The 14,487-nt window shown below is 36.9% G+C and overlaps 1 protein-coding gene across 6 annotated transcripts in view; it reads left to right on the plus strand.

Annotated features, from left to right (window-relative positions):
* The window catches only part of adgrb1a (adhesion G protein-coupled receptor B1a), a 113,224-nt gene that overhangs the window by 84,480 nt on the left and 14,257 nt on the right, over positions 1 to 14,487 (plus strand). For all 6 annotated transcript variants that reach the window (XM_067404818.1, XM_067404844.1, XM_067404827.1 and 3 more), the window contains 7 exons: positions 315 to 441; positions 6,248 to 6,351; positions 8,529 to 8,631; positions 8,772 to 8,922; positions 9,915 to 9,984; positions 10,228 to 10,294; positions 11,215 to 11,300. In XM_067404818.1, coding sequence (XP_067260919.1) covers positions 315 to 441; positions 6,248 to 6,351; positions 8,529 to 8,631; positions 8,772 to 8,922; positions 9,915 to 9,984; positions 10,228 to 10,294; positions 11,215 to 11,300 — 708 coding nt within the window. The remainder of the gene's footprint in view (positions 1 to 314; positions 442 to 6,247; positions 6,352 to 8,528; positions 8,632 to 8,771; positions 8,923 to 9,914; positions 9,985 to 10,227; positions 10,295 to 11,214; positions 11,301 to 14,487) is intronic.

Genomic DNA, 14,487 nt, shown 5'->3' on the forward strand with positions numbered 1-14,487 from the left:
AATTAGTATCACATTTATTATTATTATTATTATTATTGATAATGAATGATTTGCTACTTAAACAGTATTTGTTTTATTTTATTTCAGCACTTAATAATTTCTTACATTTTGTAGCTGTTTTTACATCAGCTAACCTGGCCATGCAGAAAGCAGAGGTGTGCGCTGCATCACATCGTCCATTCATCTGTCTTTTCACTGTCTTTTCTCGCGCTCCGGCTCTCTTACGGCGAGCTCTGCTGGATTAGGGAAAATAGCTGTTTTATCGCGCAGGGATTTGATCTCATTCCGCGCTCTTGTCTGTCTCCGCTCCGCAGCTCATCGTTGCTGGGCTCCTGGTCTGCGCGAGGCTGTAGAGCCGTGCCCGTCGACTCCAGCACAACCAAATGCTTGTGTGACAGACTCTCCACCTTCGCCATTTTAGCACGCCTCAATCCCGATGTGGTAAGTCGAGCCATTTCTTTTGTTTCCTTTAATGACCAAGAACGTAAAAAGACGCGTTTGTGTGATATTGTGTGGTTTTAATGTAGCGCTTTTTTGGTCATAGGCGTCATTGTCGTTATGTATCAACAGATCTCTCTCTCTCACTCCCCCCTCTCCTCCTCTCCACGACATGCCAGAGCCATACAGCAGATTTAATGCAAACAATCTTTAATGTGTTCTGAATATATGCACAGATGTTTATGACAAAAATGATGTTTTGCTATGTTTGTTTAATGCCAGAACGCAGTGCATGAAACATGCTGGCTTTCATATTGGATTTGCATACATTAAATGTTTGTACAGAGAAAATGCATGTGGTTAATAATATAATGGTTCAGAATAGCTCTCTAACTACATATGTTAACGAAGACAATCACTATTATTTATAATGAAATACATTTTGTTTAAAACACACCAACTCACAAATTCCCATATATATTTTTATTCATATTTTATGCTGTTGTGGACAACTCAGATACATTTTGCTTGATACATTTGAAGGTTTTTGTTGGCCTTTTAATGAGTGTAAAAATGTATATCTTAATTACACACCATTGGATCATTTGGGCCTTAGAGGGTTGTCTTTGTGTAAATATGTTTACCTTAAAAATGCCATCTTTCTATAAAATGATGGGATTTGGATTGGTTTAATGCAGGAAAGGGCCATGTCTTTGTGTGGAATTTTCATTCAGTGTGATTAGTTATTATTAGACTGGAAACTGCCTCTGAAGCAGTTTATTCACCAGTTGCCGTGGAAACAGCATGGGCAGTGGAAGTTCTTAAAGCTATAGAACACGCTATAACACTCTCTTTGTGCAGCTTGGCCCAGATATGAGCCAGAGAGCCCAAAAAAAAAAAAAAAGAGGAAGAGGAAGCTTGACACCCTACTGGCCAAAACAATGGCCACGTCTTCTCTCATTTGCTCTGCCAAGATGTTTGAGATTGGCTGCTACAAGAACAGAAGTCACTGTTGTGACACTGTTTTGATTTGGGAAACCAAGCGAAAAAGGGACATCATAACAAAACAGAATTATGATCTCAGCATTACACACAGGCTATGGTGCATAAAGCTGCAATATCCATACATTTTGTTGGGTTAGTTCACCCAAAAATAAAATTTCTGTCATTAATTACTCACCCTCATGTCATCCCAAACCTGTAAGACCTTCATCTTTGGAACACAAATTAAGATATTTTTGATGAAATCCAAGGGTTTCTGAACCACACATAGGCAGCAACTTCTTTGCACATTTTGAGGTCCAGAAAGATAGTAAAGACATTGTTAAAATATTCCTCGTGACTAAAATGGTCAAACATTAATGTTATGAAGTGACAAGAATACTTTTTGTGTGCAAAAGCAAAATGAAAATAACAACTTTATTCAACAATTTCTTCTCTCCTCTGTCAGTCTCCTGCGCTGTGGACACAGTGAACGCCGGCTCAGTATTGGCCGACACTGTATACGTGCGCATGCGTGTAATGCCGACATAGGAGCCGGAAAATAACGAGTCTGACGTAGAACACGGAAGCGCTGCACTGTGTTCACTACGTCAACAGCGTAGGAGACTGACAGGGGAGAGAATAATTAGTTGTTTGTTTTTTTTTTGCGCACAAAGTATGTCGCTTCATAACATTAAGGTTGAACCACTGCAGTCACATGGACTATTTTAACAATGTGTTTACTACCTTTCAGTGACATTGCTGCCTATGTGTGGTTTAGAAATCCTTGGATTTCTTCATAAATATATTAATTTGCTTCCGAAGATGAACAAAGGTCTTACAGGTTTGGAATGATATGAGGGTGAGTAACTAATGACAGAATTTACATTTTTGTGTAAACTAACCCTTTAATGGTAATTTTTTTCCAATTGAAAGAGGACATATAAGGTAAAAATTTGTATTGTGATACTTTGCTTTGGCAATCAATTGGAAATATGGGCTTTAGAAGTTTACAGTTTTTATCGAGTTTAGGCTTATAACCAGGGTTAGGTGCTTCTACATCAGTGTTATTCATCTATTTTTTCCCTCTGATTTTAGGGATAAGTTATGGGTAAAGTTAGGGTTAGGTTTATGGAAATGGTTAGGACTAAATTTTCAGACAGGAATATTGTTCCAGGATCTACAAAATATTGCTTGGCAAAATCACGGTGACCATATTGATATATTGCCACTTCTTGCAGCCAGTTTACATTATACACATTTGTTTCTGTGTTTTAGAGGGCTTCTGTGTGCTGCTATTTGCCTTCATGGATGTGTATGTGTAAAGACTGCATGATTTGCATGTCTCTTCACGGTGAACCAGAGAGCCATAGCGGTATGCTAATCGCTCGCCTTATGATGGCTCCGTGTCCTGCTCTACCTGGTCATAAGGACGTCGACTACGGGAGTGTCGCAGTTCGCTCTTTCCATGCCTCGTGGGAAGCATATTGTGGGGATTTCATTTGTGTTGCCGTGTGCCAACAGAAGGGAGGACCGCTCCTCCCCTTGGCTCCACTCCCTGTCTGTCTCTCTCTTTCTCTAGCCTTCACGCTCCAGACCCCCACTGCTATGCTGCTAATTATTCCTGCAGCTCCACTTGCCACCTCAAAATGGCCCATCCAACGGCCCCTCCGCTGGCAACTAGCGTCCTACAGCTTCAGAATGATAAAGAGCCAGAGAAACACTTCTCTTCCTCTCGTTCCCTCTCACATTCTGAGTCTGAATATACAGTCAGCTGCAGTACTCATGAAAAGAGAGAAAAAAATAAAGGGAGATAGTACACTGCAGCTATTTTAATCACACTCCAGTCTTTCTACAGATGTTTCTAGCTTTGAACCAGGCTCTGGTTTACATGGGTCAGATTGTCTTACGCTGTATAAGCAGTTTGATGTGAGAAAATCGCAGTGGTTTTGCCCAGACTGAATATTTATGAGCTAAAGCTTGTAGAAATGCACAGTTACACTGCAGTTGTACTTGGATGAAGCTCTGAATACATCATTCCCAAATATGGGTCAATGAAGATGGCGAGAACAAGAAACTGCATGCTGTGTTGAGGTATTTCATGTTATTACATTCTTCTTAGGTAGGCCATTGTCTTTTTGCTCATCTCTTGCACAAGAATCAGTATCGCCTTTGCAAGTCAAGTTTTTATGTTCTTAGACAAAAGTGTGCGCAGTCTTATTGCATTTGCATACAGTTTGTCAAGTTTTATGGTTAGACCAATGGCCATATTTTAACAACAGTATTCAAATGTAAAGTAACTTATGTATTGTTTAGATAATAGCTTTTTTAATAACACACGCTCATTTTTAAGTATATTGTGGTTTAACAGTTAGACCTATATTTATTTATTTACATTTTTGCATTTGGCGCTTTTATCCAAAGGAACTAACATTGCATTCAAAGTATACATTTTATGATCTATTGTCAGGAAGGTTTGTTTGTTTGTTTGTTTGTTTATCCCTAACGCATCATTGTATCATTTAGTGATTGTATCATTTAGTGATTATTGCTTCAAAATCTGAACAAATTAAAACAAATATGGTTCTAAATATTGGTTGTTAGACACTTATGACCAGATTTACTAAAAAGGGCAAATTAGTGTGAGAGCACAATCCCATAAAAGTGCAAATGGGAGTGGAAAGTTCTGCGCGTGATCCACTGACGCAAATTAAAAAACACGCAATCTACCAAGAGTAACGCAAATTAGTATCTGGTTTACAATATGTTTTTTTGTGGTGGTAAATAATGGCCCAAATACCAGTAAATTGACTAGTGCAAACCTTAGTAAATAATCTTGCATGATTAATTTTAATACTCTGCTCCCATAAATTTTGCATCTGAAAGGGAAAATCCTACAAATGCATATGCAGTAAGGTTAGCCACAAAAACAACTGTATCCACACCTATTCAGCACTATTTTTTCACTGCGTGTCTTTAGTAAATCCTGACAGTAGTTTTTTAACGGCAAGAGATGGTTTGCGCTGGCACAAGCTATTAGAAAATCTGGCCCTCAACATCTGAAAAGTAACCACGTTCAAAGTTCAGTGCAAAGGGAGATATTTCTTTTAAATAATTATCTGTTTAAGGACTACAACAAGCTTCTTCCCGGGTTAGTGACATTACTTAGCCTAAAATTTACATAAACCCTGCCCCGGAGAACATGCAACAAAGGGGGCGAGGCCATGTTGATTAACATGCTAGTCGATGAGTTTAATCCGCTCCACTGCAACTACATAAATTTATCCACTAACCATTCAGAAGCATCTAGTTGCATTCTTAAAGTTGTAACTTCTTCCTGAGTTTCTCCATCAGTGTCCGACTCCATTTTGGAAAATGTAAGACTGAACACTAATACTGACAATCGTCATTTTGGCTGCGTGAGATTCTCTACTTTTGTTGTTGTTGTTGAGCAAACAAAGCATCTTTTGTAAAGCAGTCCAGGAGCAGCATCTCATTTGCATTTAAAGGGACACGCAGAAACGGTGTGTTTTTGCTTACCCATACAGGGGCAAATTTGACAAGCTATAATAAATGATCTGTAGGGTATTTTGAGCTGAAACATTCTGAAGACACCAGAGATTTATATTACATCTTGTGAAAGGGGATTTATAGGTCCCCTTTAAATATAATAATAATCTGTATTGGTCATCAATGAAGCAAAATTGGTCAGTCTCCATTTTAAATGTTGGCAAATGTCCTCTTATTCAGATTATTATGATGTAGTATATGTGCTTTGCTATCATTGCAGAACTAACTTCAGTACAACTTTCCCAAGCGTCCTTTTGCTTCCTGTCTCGCAAGTAACCTTCAAACATTTCAAAATTGACAGGACTTGATGCACTAGAGTTTCTGTTTCCCAACTTGCTATGGGTCTCTGTCTGCACTGATGGACTAAATAATTCCCTTGGTTCAATAGACATTCCTTTGAGTACTAGCCTGTCTTCCACAGCTTAAGCTTAGTCAGGTGTTTGATTGGCTAGGGGAAGACAAACTTAGTCTCAGAGGATGCATTTCTTTCTTGATTGTCAGTGGGGACCTCACTGCAGTGCAGATTAATCAGAGGGATTTAATTAACTTGGCCCTGTGCGCACATTAAACCTGGAGACAAGACAGGCTATAAACTCAACCAATTATCTTTGTGTGTAAGTGTAAGTCTGTGTGTTTTTGAGTTAAGGTGAGAGGTCCACACCTCTGAGAATACGTAAAACCATGGACATCCTTAACTCCACAGTACCACATCAATGTATTTGAAATGTTGAAAGGCAAGTATTTATAGACATGCATTATAATGGCTTAAGACTTAAGCAAGGAATGCAGATATTCACGAGCACACAGGCACGCACTACTCACACCTATGGTACAGTTAATGCTGCGTACACCACTGCAGTGGCCGCTGTTTCTCCACCACATCACCATGGCAACCAAGACAATGGTTGCGCAAGCCTGCAAATGTGATATTTTAAAGCTTTTGGTTCACAATCTCTGTATGAGTAATTCACAGCATCAAGCATTTAGCTTTTCTGTTGATATTTATGGCATTAGAGGCAGTCATAAGTTGCTATACTGTAGCTGTCTACTGTGCCCTCTGGATATCTCAGTCCTCGGTATCAGCCCTTTGCCGAGTGACCTTCATCTCACCTTGTTCCTTAGCCGGAGCCACACGGACAGCAGCCCACTCTCCTCAGCTCTCTTCAGCACAGAATTGCATGGAGGACGGCAGGCGGCTAGCCTGATGCAACGTTATCATCTGTGAGCACTAACTGAGTCTATTTTCTTGTGTTGACAGAACATGGATAAGTCCCAGCTTCCATCTGTGACTCTGATCGTGGGCTGCGGGGTGTCGTCCCTCACCCTGCTTCTCCTCATCATCATCTATGTGTCTGTTTGGAGGTAAGCAAGATCTTCCACTGCTAAAACACAATTTGGCTGTTCACCAGTAAAAGAAACTCATAGATATTTATGGGAAGCCACAAGGGTTTCAGCACCATGGACAGCGACACATTTTTGTATAAAGAGCTTTGGGATGCTTTAAAGTTTGAGATTCAAATCAATTATTTGACATGATGTAATCCTAAACAAGTCAGGTTGTTATTTACGATTCAGCGTGGTTATTAGTGGTGATAGACTGATGTGCTTGATTAGCACATTAACTAAGTGGTCAGTCTGTTTACTGCCAGTTCCAAAAACTATTAAAAGCCTTGTCAATGGTCATTTCACGTTTTGTATTATTTCTAAATTAATTTTAAGTAAATAATGTGAAATGTGGGGTCAATAAGATTTTTTTTTTTAAAGGTGCCCTAGAACCAGTTTTAACAAGATGTAACATAAGTCTATGGTGTCCATTGAACGTGTCTGTGAAGTTTCAGCTCAAAATACCCCATAGATTTTTAATTTTATTAACTGCCTATTTTGAGCCATAATTATATATGCACCGATTCAGTGCGCAGCCCCTTTAAATCTTGCGCTCCCCGCCCCCGAGCTCTTGACTGCCTTGACCAGCATATAAACAGCTAATATAACCCTCAAAATGGATCTTTACAAAGTGTTCGTCATTTATGCTGCATGCATGCATCGATTCCTGTGAGTATAGTATTTATTTGGATGTTTACATTTGATACTGAATGAGTTTGATAGTGCTCCGTGGCTAACGGCTAATGCTACACTGTTGGAGAGATTTATAAAGAATGAAGTTGTGTTTATGCATTATACAGACTGCAAGTTTTTAATAATGAAAATAGTGATGGCTCTCTTGTCTCCGTGAATACAGTAAGAAACGATGGTAACTTTAACCACATTTAACAGTACATTAGCAACATGCTAACGAAACATTTAGAAAGACAATTTACAAATATCACTAAAAATATCATGATCATGTCAGTTATTATTGCTCCATCTGCCATTTTTTGCTATTGACCTTGCCTGCTTACCTAGTCTGATGATTCAGCTGTGCACAGATCCAGACGTTAATACTGGCTGCTCTTGTCTAATGCCTTGAACATGAGCTGGCATATGCAAATATTGGGGGGCGTACATATTAATGATCCCGACAGTCGCTGTTTTGTTGAGATTCGCCTGTTCTTTGGAGGTCTTTTAAACAAATAAGATTTACATAAGAAGAAGGAAACAATGGTGTTTGAGACTCACTGTATGTCATTTCCATGTACTGAACTCTTGTTATTCATCTATGCCGAGGTAAATTCAATTTTTCATCCGATGGCACCTTTAAATAATACTTTTATTTAGCAGGAATATGTTAAATTGATTAAAAGAGGCAGTAAAGAGAGTTTTACATTTGTTAAAAAAATCAAATAAATTACATAAATTACAGAATTTTGAAAGAAATGTATCATGGTTTCCACAAAAAATATTAAGCAGCACAACATTTGTTATCAATGTTTCAATGTTTTCAACATTAATAATGATAAGAAATTTTCTTGAGCAGAAAATCAGAATATTAGAATAATTTCTGAAGGATCATGTGCATACTGCGGAATATTTAGATTTGCCATCACAGGAATAAATTACATTTTAAAATATATTAAAATATAAAACTATTTTATTTTAAATTGTAATAATATTTCCCTATATGGCTGTTTTTTACTGTGTTGTTGATCAAATAAATGCAGCCATACTGAGCATAATAGACTTCTTTCAAAAAACATAAAAAGCACTTTTGAACTGTAGTGTATACACAGAGGCATCCAAAATACTGATGTTTTGCATTTACAAAACCACATTTTTGTCATAAAAATTTTATTTGAAATAATTAAACGTTTGAACAATAAAAGTCTAAATGAATTTCACAGCTTTAGCTTTAAATACAGCTACTCTTGAGCTGCATCAACTCCAAAAGTTTGATGATCACTTTATTAAGTCTGATTTGAGAATAATCCAAAGAACATCTTGTGCTTCAGTAGTCTGTACAGAGGCCTTCACAGTGTCACATCTTGGCTACCACTAGCAATTATACATTAGTTCATGTTCCATTGATGTGCCGATCTTTTGAAAGCATTGTGAGTGAATGATTGTGAGCAATAGACTCAGTGATTCTGTTTGTTTTTCCTCAGGTATATCCGCTCAGAACGCTCTGTCATCCTCATCAACTTTTGTCTGTCCATCATCTCCTCCAATGCTCTCATACTTATTGGACAGACCCAGACACGGAACAAGGTATGTCCAAACAAACACAAACAAACTGATAAAATCCTACAAAATATGCTTCTTAATCTTTCTATTTACGTATCTCCTTTTTACCATCTGTATCTTTTGATGGATGGGCTCTCTTTCTTTCCCTATTTTCTTGCTCTCAGGTTGTTTGTACTCTTGTGGCTGCATTTCTGCACTTCTTCTTCCTGTCCTCTTTCTGTTGGGTTCTCACGGAGGCGTGGCAGTCTTACATGGCTGTGACTGGCCGTCTTAGAAACCGCATTATACGCAAACGTTTCCTCTGCCTTGGTTGGGGTGAGGCTTGTCTCTTTGACTTCCTATCCATCTTTATGGGCATATTTACAACTGCTCACTTCATGCGTTTTTACTGTCCGGATAGCTATTTGATTTGTTAAAACTCTTCCATTTACACTTGGCCACATAAATGTGTCTCCGCAAAACAAATATAAATCCGATCTTCGTTATAAGCAAATTCAGCAGAGTTCGCGTCAAGCAACAGATTTGAGCTGCGTTTTATTTATCATCAGCTAATTTTTAATATCAACGACTGCAATAGGGGAGAGAACGGCATCAGTACTGGTGAGATAATTTAGCCTCGCTACTTTTAATAAAGGTGATTGTGTGTCAAGCTTCATGATGCAACACCGAACTTTCAGTTTCATTTGCGGTAGTTTGAACGTCTGCTTGCTGAAAAGATACTGAGCTACTCAGCTGCGGGCCAAATCTGTGGCAATGCATGTTGGAGTAGTGCTGTCATATCTGGCTAATGGCAGCCGGTGTAACACACTCTCACATGTTTATTTTTTTACCACTTTGGGAAATGGTAAATGGTACTTTGGAAAGTAAAATTTATATATGTGGTTGCAACAACTAGATGCATTTACACTTGACCATTTTAGTCTGGAATGCGTCTCAAACTACCTTCTGTAGTGGTTTGAGTGATTGGATTTAAATCCGTCTCAAGTGTTTCTGTGGGCGTTTATACCTGTTTTTTTCACGATCCTATAGCTATCCGAGCAGAGAAAACGTATGAAGTGACCAGGTGTAAATAGGCTCTCTATGTATCTTATAATCTGTCTCCTCTGAAAATAATGACCCAGCTGGGTAGGTGATATAAAATTTCAGTTGGTTTTTGCAGCATCGTGTGGTACTATAATTGATCTATAATCTTAGATGAAATTTAACTGAATGTAATAGTCTTGAAGTTGAATAAAAAGGTTCACGTACATGATGATATATGTCAAGTACTCAACAGCTCTCCACTAATTTCTGTTCTTTTATCATAGGTTTACCTGCTCTCGTTGTAGCAATTTCTGTTGGATTCACCAAAGCAAAGGGATATGGCACTGTTAACTAGTAAGTATGATCATGATGAAGTTTGATGAATCATATATTTCTGATAGTCCTAGTGCTCCCTATATGGCCAGTCCATCCCTGCCTTGCATCCTTCAAGCAGACGCTTCAAAATGTTAAAAACCACTAATGATATCTGACAACCCCATCACTGATTTCTCTTTTCCTTCTGGTCTCTTTATCCTTTTCTTTCTTCCATCTTTCTCATTCTTACTCTTTCTTTTCTGCTTTTGTGTTGTGTGTTAGTTGCTGGCTGTCTCTGGAAGGTGGACTGTTGTACGCGTTTGTGGGACCAGCTGCTGCTGTCGTCTTGGTACAATTTCTCTCTCTGTTTGTTTGATTTATTCACAGAAATCTTCTGTCCCTCATTTCCAGCTTCAGTGAATGAGAAGGTTTCAATTCAATTCCAGATTTTACCCTCATAACTCCACAAAATAATATCCAGCAAACACATGTTTCAGTGGATCTGTTTAAACACAGCATATGCTAAGTGTAGTCACAATAGTCAGGTCATTACACCACTGCAGATTAATTAAACCTGATTTGGGTTTACACTATATTAACATGGATTACAGCAGTATCCCTTTTACAACAGATGTTATTTGGTCAGACACTGGTATAATGGTTGAGAGTGAAATTTTCTCCACACTGTCATAAGAAAATGTCATTCTAGTGCAATTTTTCTGTATAAAACCAAAGCATCTCTCAGTAGCTGTTTTGTTCTGTACATTTTTAAAATTGTATTACAGTTGAAGGTGTAAATGAAGGTGTAAATTTAGTCGCATATCAGTATTTGCTGTGATATCAAATATCTGTATCCAAAATCATAAAATTGGAAATTGACTGCTAAAATATTGGGATTATCAGAAGTAGCTTAAACAGCAACATGTTCATATATTTTTATTGGCATAAAAATATTTTTATTGACTTGATTAGGTTTGTTTGAACACATGTTAGCAGTAAGCAAACTAGTATATGTGATACACTGCAAAAGTCATAAATTAAAGGCAAATTTACAATACTGTTAATACATTACTTGCTCTAACATCTAAAATGTTCTTATTAAAATACAACAAAACCACAAGGTAAACAAGGATTTACAAAATCCTCCTAAACGAGATAAAAACAGGCACTTTGTAGCACACAGGAGAAGTCACTAGTACTGTGTTTCTATTGTTAGGCTGTATTTTGATATGCACATGTGTGTTCACCTCTTTCCTCTCTCTTCACCAGGTTAACATGGTTATCGGGATTCTGGTTTTTAACAAACTGGTGTCCAAAGATGGCATAACTGATATGAAACTCAAGGAGAGGGCCGGGTATGCCTCACAGCATTCATTCATCTCATTGGCTGACCTCTAACCAGCTCTGGGAAAGACATTGGCCAGCCTTTCATAACATCTCTCCCTTCTTCAGCAGGACGCAAAAAAAAATCACATTTATTATCAAATTTATCATCCAATCAAATGATTTTGTCTAGTTTTCCACAAAAAAAAAATCTAAACATCTTTAAAATGGAATAGATTTTCTTGAGAAACAAAATATGATTGTTTTCTAAAAACCTCACTACCAAATTTTTTATTTTATTTTTTTCTTGTTTTACACATGAATTAGCCAATTTTGCTTAAAAGAAACTCTTTTTTTTTCCTTCGAAGGGAGGGGAAGAGATTGATAAGGACTGGTTATTGGTCCCGTCAAAAGCAAGATGACACCTTTGCTCACTCATTGCATTTCTTTTACATTTCCGTTGGTGATTTGCCATGTGTCGCTTAATCATTTCTCCAGCTTCTCTTGATTTTTAGGTGTTGCTGTGCATCTTGATTCCAAGTCATGTTTCTGTGTGTGAAATGTTTATTTGAGGGGCAGTCGCAAAGGAGCCGGCAAAGGAAATCTCACATAAGGCGTCAGCTTCATGCGTCTGATCGATAACACTCAAGCTGAGCGAATTTCTCATTTTATATCCATTGATTTTGACAATTTTTCAGTCGTGTGAGTTAAATGTCATTGAAGCTGAAGTATGAACTGAGAATTGTTATTATAGACCTAATTATAAAGGGTTTCTCAATCGTACGCTGTCCATCTCCGTGCCATTGACCATCAATTACACACTGGATTTGTTAATCTTCCAAGATTCACATGCCTTCTACCAATCAGGCTTTACAGCAGAAATGTGGCCTGAGATTTATTACCGAGAAGATGAATATTACTCATGTTATGACTCATGATTGACTGTCTGTGTTTCCTTTTCTGGGCTGTGCTCCACTGCCTGCAGGCTGACTCGTGCCCTTACTGGCATCATTTTTGCATCCTAGTGTTTTCTTTCCCTTGTCCTTCTCTTTCTTTTTGTTTTTAGATTATTATTATGTTTATTTCATTTCAACAACATTGTGTTTGCCTCTGCTATGATCTTTCTGCTCGATTGTGTTTGTTTCTGTGCTGTTTGAGACATTGTATCAGAGTTACCACAGCATCCCCTCGCTCACACTCAGGGCTCTCCTCTCTGCCCCGCCCACTCGCCCGCCACTGATTGGCTGAGATGCAGGTCCGCCCATTCTCTAATTTAGCCTCTCCCACAATTTAGCAGCTACAGTGTTAGCGCTTAAATTTGCCTGATGCCCATCTTAATCTTTTAGGACTCAAGCCTGTCAACTTTCTGATGGAAGCATGCTGGTTAGATTGAATGTGCTGTAGATTATAAATTTAGATTTAGAATAGCTGTATATTCAGTTTTCTGATTCTTGTTTGGATCCATAAATTAGTTTGTGTGTGTGTATGTTTGGGAGTGTGCAAAAGTACGCTTGTATGAGTAAGTATGTGGATTTCGTTGTTGGACATTTTGGATTGGATTGGATTTTTTGGAAAGCCAGAGTTTTGTTTGTGTCTATGTAATAATGGAAAATATATTTTTGCAATTCCAAAACTCTTATCAACATGTTTGCTTGAGTATTTTCCAACCGCATTACATCCTCTGCGGAAACAGATTAACTCAAGGCTGGCTGCCGTCGTTGGGTGCTGATAGATGGGAAGGGTGAATTAGATTTAGAGGGAGGATTTGTATCACTTCTTCCTTCCTCCCTCGCCCTTCTTCTTAAAACAGTTTTTATTAGCCTAATTAATTGGCGATGCTGTTAATTATGCATAGTGCAGCAGTAGCACTTTGGGTAGTTTCTGTACACCTGTAAATTCTGACATTTTCTTCAGGTTTAGAATAACAAAGTGCGTTTTGATAAATTGCTGTGTTCCAAATCAAGAGCTTTCACATTCCTTTACTACCTGCAGCAAGATAAAACAAAAGATGAACTGGTTCAAAAATGGAGGGTAAAATAAATGAGAATGTTTTAATTTTTTGGCATAGGATCATATCAGCTCGGTCTTTGAAGTTCTTTCACGACTAGAAAGATGGTCTTATATTTTTTTTTTTTTTAAATGCTGATTGCTTTTTAATATCACTGCATCTAGTCAGGTTTTATTGGTCACATTGGCCTTTTGCTTGGAATTGAATTTCTTGTATTATGCAGGGTTTAATCTACATGTCTGCCAGTAGCAGAATCAACTTCCTATCCATTTGGGCAGCCATGTCAAACTGATGGCTTTATTTTTATTTTTTTTATTCTTTGCAGGTGGCTATTTTGTGTGTAACAGTTGCATTACATACACTACATTCAAAAGTTTGGAGTCAGTAATTTTATAAATTTTATATATATATATATATATATATATATATATATATATATATATATATATATATATATATATATATATATATATATATATATATATATATATAATGAAATCCATACATTTATTTAGCAAATAAACATTAATTTGATCAAAAGTGACAGTAAAGACATTTTAATATTACAAAATTTCTATTTGTTTCTATTTCTGTTCTTTTGAACTTTCTATTCACCAAAGAATCCTGAAGAAAAAAAAAAAAAAAGAAAAAAAAAAAATATATATATATATAAGCAACACAACTGTTTTCAATTGTGAAAACAGTTGTTAATAAGAAATGTTCATGTTCAATGGCTTCTGAAAATTCAGCTTTGCCATCACAGGATAAATTAGTTTAAAATATATTATAATAATAATAAAAAAAATATTGTTATTTTAAATTGTAATAATATTTCACAATATTACTGTTTTACTGTATTTTTAATCAAATAAATGCAGCCTTGGTGAGAATAAGAGATTTTCTTTCAAAAACATAAAAAAAAAAATTAAAAAAATCTTACAGACCCCAAAATTTTGAACAGTAGTGTATTTTTGGACAGTGTTAAATAATTAATGCAGCCTCTTTTATTTATTTATTTAAAATAGTTTTTTTTTTTTCTAAAAGGGAAATGCATATTTTGTTATTTTTCACATTTCGTAAGCTGTCTGCAAATATTAAAATGCATTTGAGCTTCTCTATAAAAGCATACTTTAGGATAAAAGTAAATAGTCTCTGTCTCAACAGTGACATTTCAAACTGAAATATTGTATATTGCAGTTTATTTAATAATA

This window comes from Chanodichthys erythropterus, chromosome 2 (assembly GCF_024489055.1).
Source record: "Chanodichthys erythropterus isolate Z2021 chromosome 2, ASM2448905v1, whole genome shotgun sequence".
In the NCBI taxonomy this organism is placed as follows: Eukaryota; Metazoa; Chordata; class Actinopteri; order Cypriniformes; family Xenocyprididae; genus Chanodichthys; species Chanodichthys erythropterus.